General features: G+C 37.6%; 1 protein-coding gene across 1 annotated transcript; it reads right to left on the bottom strand.

Moving 5' to 3' along the window:
- Nucleotides 1-1,383: 1,383 nt before the first annotated feature.
- Nucleotides 1,384-6,813, bottom strand: LOC111692365. Its single transcript, XM_023456338.1, has one exon. It carries the CDS (start codon nt 6,811-6,813, stop codon nt 1,384-1,386), a length of 5,430 nt encoding a protein of 1,809 aa, XP_023312106.1.
- Nucleotides 6,814-9,216: the final 2,403 nt, after the last annotated feature.

Genomic DNA, 9,216 nt, shown 5'->3' on the forward strand with positions numbered 1-9,216 from the left:
ACTTTTGTTTGAAAATTTTGCTTGAATTGTACACGCATACTTCCTAACGACATCTAGTATTAGAGAAGTTATAAATTAATAGGTAAGAAGGTACGCGGTGCTTTCCGAGCGAGTACCTATGTTCATTGTGCAGGTAGCCGTATGAGAGACGCCCAACACGTTTCAGGAAAAGCACATTAAAAAAAATTATTTATAAAACTTTTTGCTTCATATTCTAGGTTCAAACTACATTTTAAGAAAAAAAAAACGATATTTTGAAAATTCAACCCCTTAAGTGACACTTATCGATAAGTCTTCCTTACTATTTAAATACGTTGCACCAAGCTTTGATAGGTTGTGTTTAACCACGGTCCGTAAAAAAGACGGTCAAGTAATAGACTTAAATTATGGACGTGGCTTAAATTATACTACGTCACAAGATTGTTTACATACGACTTAACCAGTAATTTTACATTTTTTAAACTATTTAAGTAAATCTTTCATAGTTGTTTGGGTATTTTGCAATAGTTAGTTATTGATAATAGTTTTCAATAGGTTAATGATGTAATGTTTAATATAAATTATTAATTTACCACTTAAAAATGTGAGGTATAATGTTGCAATTTGCAATAATAATTTATATAGTGCTAAACAAGACAATTTAAAAATTTTATTTCATGTGTTTCCTAAGGAAAAAAACTTAGAAAGATATGGGTGGAACGGTGTAAGAGACGCGATTTGTTTAATCATTCAACTGGACATATTTGTAGTACACATTTTGAAGATTCGGACTGAACGCGATCTTCAAGCAGAGTTCAAGTTTACCATCAAGAAAAAGACTTAAAGAAAACAGCCCTGGTAGCACAATCTTGCACAAGACACTTATACAAGACTGCTGTGTACCTGTGTTTAGTGCAAGATTCATTGTGCAATTGTCTTGATCAAAGCTTTCAATGGATTTGATTCAGGGCACTTGAGCGCAAAGGGGTAAATTAAAGCAAGTGACTATGTTGCATATACATATACATTGCTCAGTTTTGCAGCAAGTCTGCAACACGTTGACTTATGGACTCAAGTACTTTTGGTTAAGTCTGGTGCAAGTATTAAGTTAGATATTTGTCAAGTCACTCTCTTTGCAAGTCACTTTCTTGAACACCGTTGGACAAACTACCCGTCTGTCCCGGCCTAAACACAGGGCTAATCACAAACGGCAGATATATAAAAATGAAAAAACTTATGACTTTTTAGAATCTATCTAATCTGACAACTGACAATAACTTACTTGATAGGTATCTGATAAAACATAGTAAAAAATTATAAAATTATAACATACTCCCACCTGAGACACAGTTTTACAAACTGTTTCTCACCTAAATACAATTAACTTAAACTAACGTTCTTAAACTACAAATATCTTTGAGGACACTTTATTTTACGCCCGCTTCGGCTTACATTAAGATCACCTGGATGATCTGGGTAATCGGCGGATTCTCTCACCCACGCACTATCCCGAACACTACCGCAAACGCGATATGAATCAGCAACATCCTCTTGATTTCCTTTTTCAGAAGACTCAGGGTGCAACCTAGGAACCTTCGTTTTGGGAACAGCCACATCTCGTCGATCGTCATGGTTCCTCTCAACCGAATCATCAACGCACTCTAGTGGATATAACCGTTGTACAGGTCTTAGCAACTCTCCATGCGAGGTCCGGACTCTAACCAATCTAATCCGACCGTCTTTACCCGGTACAACGTCAATTACTTGTCCCATAGGCCATTCAACGCGCTTGTGAGAGTCATTACCTATAAGAACTATGTCCCCCGTTTTAATTGTCGCGTTCGATTTTGTTTCTCTAAGCGGTTTAAGCTGCCCTAAATATTCTAGCCTAAATCTATTTTTCAAATCTTCACGCAATTTCTGTTTATTTCGCATACTACGCGTAAGACATGTTTTTTCGACTAAATCACAATCGACAACGTTACAGCTAGCCTGCTCCCGCAGGAACATAGCCGGTGACAATGTCACAGGATCATTATGATCGTTTGAAATATAAGTCAATGGTCTAGCATTTACCACGGCCTCACAATCACACAATAAAGTCATTAAGTCTTCATAACCTAAACTCGCTTTACCTAATACTTTACGCAGTAGGCGCTTTACTACACCAACTAACCTTTCAAAAAATCCTCCCCACCACGGCGCACTAGGGGGATTAAAGCGCCACAAAATTCGTTGCGTATTAGTCTCTCGAGTTATAGCGTCCCAGTCTAGATTCGCGAAAGCGTTATCAGTCCCACGGAAATTAGTACCGTTATCGCTATACAAAATTCTGGGTCTGCCCCTCCGCGCGATGAACCTTCTCAAAACTTGTAAAAACTTAAGGGTGGATAATGACATTGTAAGTTCTAAGTGTACCGCGCGGTACACGGCACAGGTAAATAGGCACACCCACGCTTTCTCTCCAGATTTTAAATACAAAGGTCCGGCAAAATCGACCCCCGTAATCTCGAACGGAGCAGAATCACGCACTCTATCGCCAGGCAATGGAGGTGACTCTACCGCAAAAGGTTTAACATCAAATCTCTTACATGTGACACATTTCTTTAAGACCGAACGAATGGCTCTTCTGCCACCTATTATCCAATAACTCTCTCTGAGTAAACATAACAGTCCTTGCACCCCTACATGACAAGATTTCTGGTGTTTTTCCATAATTAACCTACAAATAATCGGATTCCTGCCAGTCAAAATCACAGGATAACGATAATCAACAGTGTCTCTTCTGTTTGAGACTCTTGACTTCAGTCTGATGACACCCTCACTGTCATAATAAGGACTTAGATTCTTTAATTTATTATCTTTTAGACCTTCAAATTCTTCCTCTTGTATCAGCTTAAAAATAAACTTTTCTGCGCAATCTATCTCATACACACTCAGTTCCCTCTTATTTCTATCTTGTTTATGTCTACAATTGTGTACAAATCTGTGCAGCCAAGCAATCATTCTAACTGTCTTGGTATACTTGCTGAAGTACGTGAGGTGAAAGTCCACCTTTTCCTTTTCTAAATTGATAAACGTCGTAACCTTCCTTTTCTTTTCTTTGTTAACCTCCTCTTCATTAACAATTAAATTTGTAGATGGCCAACTTTCGACATTATTATTCAGCCATGCTGGCCCCTCCCACCATTTCGATTCAACTAACTGTTTAGGCGAACACCCTCGAGATGGCAGGTCTGCCGGATTACATGTCCCTGGAATATGATGCCACTGAAGATTCGGTGTTAGCTTGCGTATTTCAATCACACGGTTATGTACAAACGTACCCCACTCTTCATTGCGTTGTAACCACGAGATCACTGTAGCCGAATCGCTCCAGAAGAAACTAGCAAAGCTACCTGTCAAATTTTCTACAACCTGAGTGTAAAGTCTCGCACCTATCGTCGCTGCCAATAGCTCTAGGCGTGGGATCGTCAAATTTCCTCTTCTCTTTTCTATCGGAGCCACCCTAGACTTAGCTGCCATCAAATGAACTGAAACATTGTCCAACTTTTTCACCCTAACGTAAACAACCGCTGCATACGCATTTCTGGATGCATCGACGAAGGTATGTATACTGACGTCTTCGGGATTTGCTCCACCAATTTCGCTCCAACGAGGGATTTCTATCTGCAGAAGTTCTGGCAAATCTTTTACCCATTTTCTAAACTGCATCGCCACATCACCATTTACTTCAGTGTCCCATGATATTTTTCTCTCCCACAAAACCTGTAGCCACAACTTGGGCAATAATGTCACAGGTGACGTAAATCCTATGGGGTCAAATACCTTTTGTGCTATTGATAACAGTTTTCGCTTCGTTACAACACTTTCTGTGTCACAAGTAAGTAAATTTGGGTTTATAGTCAAAATATCTCTAGTCGGGAACCACTTCAAACCCAAAACTGAAATACCATCCGAGCTGTTTGAGTTGCCAGAAAACTCCCACCCTCTAAGGTCGAATTGTGCCTCTGCCATGATCATGGTCGCTTCTTTAATAAACCGGTTCAAAACTTCTAAATCCGGCACACTTGCTACGCTATTGTCTACGTAGAAACTACGGGCGAGCTTTTCTATAGTTTCTTTCGCATATTCGCAACCTGGTAATAAACAATCTTCTTTACTCTTTTTTAGGTGATATTGGATCGTGGCACCCAACAAAAACGGACTGGAGTTTACTCCGAAGACCACTCTGTTGTGTATGTAAACTATTTCCTCACCTTTCTCATTAATCCACAAGAATTTCAAAAACTGACGGTCTCTCGGATTCACACTTATCTGCAGAAACGCCTGTTTTATGTCAGCTATTACACCTATCGCATATTCTCTAAATCTGACCAACACCGCAGGTATCAGCTCAATCAAATTTTCCCCCTTCTCCAAACATTGGTTCAGCGATGGTTCATCTTTTCCATGAGAAGAAGCATCAAACACGGGTCTAACAGCCGTAGTAGAGCCTTCTTTAACAACCGGTCTATGGGGCAGAAAATGTCCAACATCACCTCTCGTAGTTTTCTCAATTATATTTAATCGCTCCCATTCTTCAAATACTGTTTTATATCTAGACATCAACCCATTTTTCTCTAGTTGTTTCACTGCGGTTTGAAGTCTGCGGTTGGCTATGTGGTAATTTGTGGGCAGGGGAGGGTGCCCCTCTAACCAAGGCAACCTGACCTCATATCTACCCTCTCCATTCACTATTACTGTCTCACAAAACAACTCTTTTGCTGCTAGGGCTTTTTCAATTTTCGTTTTTCTCTCTGTAGGTTCTTCTATCCCTAACACATCAAGTCGCCACAGTTCTGTAATTGAAGGGTTCGTAAACATCGATATTACAGTCATAGTTGTCGAATTCAGTGTAGGAACTTTGCCTTCGACAGTCCAACCAACATAAGTTTCATTTGCCACCAGTCCACATTTTAACAGATGTCTTTTCCCCGTGTACAAAGACCCAATTACATCTGCTCCCAACAACATCTCAATTGGACCTTGACTTTTGTAATCGGAAACTTCCACGTTAAGTACTTTTAGTTCTTGTATCCAAGGTCCATAAAATACTGGTGAAACCTCATTACAAATCTGAGCCTGATCTAGAACTTCAAACGTCTTCCTGTAGTCACCTTTGGAAATTGTGACGTCATAACAATAATGCATTTGTTCCATCTCTGTTCCTCCAAAAAGGCAATGTACAATTTTTTCCGCTCTCTTGGGTTTGAGACTGAGTGACGATACAGTGGACTTCAAAATGTACGAGCGCTGTGAACCTGTGTCAATAAGCGCTCTCACACTTTCCATGCCTGATTGACCTTTAACCTTAAAATTTACAGTTTGTAGAAACACGTAGGAACTTGTTTGATTGGACATCGCCTGATCCCTTTTAACATTATCTTGCTCGCTCGAACTCTCCTTTTGCTGTGGAGATGTTTTCTTTTCAGCTAAACCTAAACACATCAGTGGTACATGCGAATATCCGCAAACAATACATTTCAAGCGAGACCGACATTTTTTAGACATATGCCCTGCCTTTAAACACTTAAAACAAGCTCCTTTTTCTAATACAATACGTTTGCGCTCTTCTAGTGTCATCTTTTGTGCCTTAAAACATTTGTCACTCTCGTGAACACCGGTACAAAATATACATTTGACAACATCGACATTTACTAAACCCGCCGCAGTAAAGGTCGAATTGTTTAACAATTTAGACGCATTTCTTTTACTAGATTGGTTAGCCGTACCGGACCTTGTTTTAAAATTATCAGCTAAACCGAAACCCTCGCTTGCTAAGTCTATCCGTTGTTCATTTTCGACCTCAGCGCGTAGAAAACTTAAAAGGTTTCCAAGCCTAACTTCTAATGGAGAGTCACCTACGGATGCTACTGGTTCATTGTTACCACTACTCGCGCTATTATTTGTTCCTGAACCACGCGAATTAAAAGCCGATCTTTGCCATATTCGTAAAAGTTCTTGTGGCAAACAAGATTCAATCAACGGAAACAAAAGCGCTGCGTACTTGTCTGACGTAATCCCCAACGTGTCCAGCGCCCTTAACTGAGTCTCAATTAAATCGTACAATTTCGACAAATCCTGCTTTTCATTTGATACGGCGTTGTTTAAAACCAATTTTAACAATTCGCGCACGTATACTTCAATTTGTAGGTCCTCACGCCCGAATCTCGCAGTCAAACAGTCAATAATCTTTTCATAATTCTCATCGAGCACGGGAAAACTTTCTACAATCTGTCGCGCACGACTTCCCGCAACTGTAGCCTGTATCAAATAGTCTATCTTATCGCAATTATCCAACTGAGTATCAGCATGAATTTTCCTGAACTGAGACCAGAACGGTAACCAGTCTTTAATATTTCCATCGTACTGTTTGAACTGAATAGCGGGTAACTTAAACTTTCTCTTACCTCGTACGACGTCATCATAACCTACTTGACTACCAGAAGTTTGCACTGACCCTTTCACTGACCCAGCATCCTCTACAGGTTCCAACAGCTTGTAAACTTTTAACTTAAGTGTGGTGAACTTCTTCGTATAGCCTTCACATTGTTCAATGTCTAACAACAGTTGTTCCTCAGTCGCTTGTGCCTCCAACAACAAATTATACACTTCAGAGTTCATCGCGCTGAGTTCATCAAACTTAGGCTTTACGCATTCCCAGGCAACCTCTATGTCCTCCAGCACGATAGGACTTTTCGTTAACAGAGTGTCTAATTCGTTCAACGATTTTGTAACAAAAGATCGGAGCACTTTCCTATGCTTTTTCTTAGACTCCATTGAATCAGCCATAATACCTAACTTCTTCGCAATTGATTCTATTTACTGTTATAGGTACAACGTTTTTCACACCGATTTCGCCGACTTGTAACCGCTTGCAAAGTCCTGTCACGGTCGCCACAAACTATGTCAAGTCACTCTCTTTGCAAGTCACTTTCTTGAACACCGTTGGACAAACTACCCGTCTGTCCCGGCCTAAACACAGGGCTAATCACAAACGGCAGATATATAAAAATGAAAAAACTTATGACTTTTTAGAATCTCTCTAATCTGACAACTGACAATAACTTACTTGATAGGTATCTGATTAAACATAGTAAAAAATTATAAAATTATAACAATACTTGTAAAAGTATCTTGCATAAGAAACGATATAAATTTCAGCAATAGACACAAAACAATCTGACACAATTTGGCTATTTCAAGTAAACTTGAAACAACATATTAGAATTGCACACGATTGTGCTATCAGGGAGGTTAAACGTTAAATTTCTAGTTTAACTAACTGTATTCACTTCAAAAGGTTTTATTATGTTTTTACACTACTTATATTCAAAAGCGTTAGTTCTATAAAAGATCTGGGTATACCTACTATTAGACTCTAAATTTATTGTCATTGTAGTATAACAAATTGATGTGATTGTTAGAAAAACGATTTTAATTATCTATCAAAATGTGATTTTAATATTTTTGTAAAACTTGATAATTTTCCTTAAAAGTAAATGTTATGTCAAAAGTTCTGTGCGAATAACATCAATTCATTTAATTCCTCCATTTAACTTCGGCTCCGGACACCGAAAAAAATTCTTTCCGAGAAAGCTAAAAACTACGGTATAGTTTACTTATAAAAACTTAAGATTTTTTTTATTCCCAACATCAACTGTAAAAGGATAAATATGATATATGGTACGTACAAAAATAAATTATGTTGCAGACTATTATAAAGATTTAAAATACCTACTTAGGTAAGTTATTTGAAATGTAATTAAAAACAAAAATAGATACAATAAGATATAAATTGTGCACAATTTTTAGTTTGGAGGCAAGAGAATATTGAGATAGCTCTAAATTGTTTATATGTTCAATTGTCCCTTTCATTTTATTAGAATACAAGGCATATTGCATATGAATGTCTCTTTGCTTATGGATATTAATAGATTTAGGCTATATGTGTAATAAAATTAACACAAAATTTAGGTTAATTATGTAACCGAACGTCAAAAATGGTGGCTGATCGTGGTGCGTATTCAAGAGAATTTCACATTTCACCCTTTTATTTCCAAAATGGATTTCTCTGAAGAGGTAACTGATTATTTATAAATTTTAGCTTTGATACCGGTGTCCTTTGTTATTTCTAAATACAGCATGCTTTCGCATGGTAAAGTGTAGGCGTCCAGTTCTTGTATTGGAATTCTAATTTCATCATTATAATCAAATTTAGAGGTCACAAGTAGAACAGCTGTGCCGATTCAGTTCCACAATTTAAGATGGCGACTGGAGCAGGATCGGCATAGCTTTCAGCCGGCTACGTCACAGCGGCTGTATTTCCCTTTTTTCGTAACACCTTTTAAACTAAGTGGGCGTCAGGATGTTTTACTTTTTGTAATTCCAATTCATAGAAGCCTCCTGTTATTTCTTTACTACTCTCATCCTGCAATAAATATGTTGTGGGATTCGTTAATCTTATTTTCCTAATGATAAATATTTCGCTAGACCAATTTGGTGTGTAGCCTTTCTTAAAAGCTTCTCTATATTTGCTAATTCTCACATGATCGCCTACTTTAAATTTTGTTATTTTATCAGCAATTTTTAAATGAGTATATGTTGACTTTAATAATGATTTCTCATTCCTTGATGTAACTGTATTTGGTTTCATCCTTATTGTAGAATGGACAGTGTTGTTATATCTATCAACAATTTTATCTAAAATATGAGTCCACTTATATTCTCCTGCTAAACTAAAAGAACGCCAAAGCATATTCTTTATAGTTCTAATGGAACGTTCCACAATCGAAGCCTTCTTCGTACTATAAACACTGTAGTGGTTAATATTATATTTTTTCATCAGTTTCTTGAAATTCTCATTATAGAATTCCTTTCCCATGTCAGTTTGCAGATTTTTCGGAATTTTTTTAAAACGTTGTAAAATCATATTCATTGCAATTGTAACATCTTGCGCTGATTTGCTTACCAGAGGTTTTGTCCATACGAATTTAGAAAAACAATTAATAACGATTAGAACATACTTATATCCATTATTTTCCTTTGAATATGGTATCAAATCAATTAAATCAGCTTGTATTAAATCATTCAGACCTTTTATTACGGTTCTACGTCTTCTGAAATTGATTCTGGCAGGCTTGTGTAATTCATTAACAATGTCTTCTTTTACACTTGTTGCATATTTGTTAAATT

The sequence above is a fragment of the Anoplophora glabripennis genome, unplaced genomic scaffold, assembly GCF_000390285.2.
Source record: "Anoplophora glabripennis isolate ALB-LARVAE unplaced genomic scaffold, Agla_2.0 scaffold1387, whole genome shotgun sequence".
NCBI lineage: Eukaryota > Metazoa > Arthropoda > Insecta > Coleoptera > Cerambycidae > Anoplophora > Anoplophora glabripennis.

What these genes read in the sequence shown, in the direction of transcription:
- LOC111692365 (XM_023456338.1), bottom strand. Translation starts at nt 6,813, where the DNA reads ATGGCTGATTCAATGGAGTCTAAGAAAAAGCATAGGAAAGTGCTCCGA.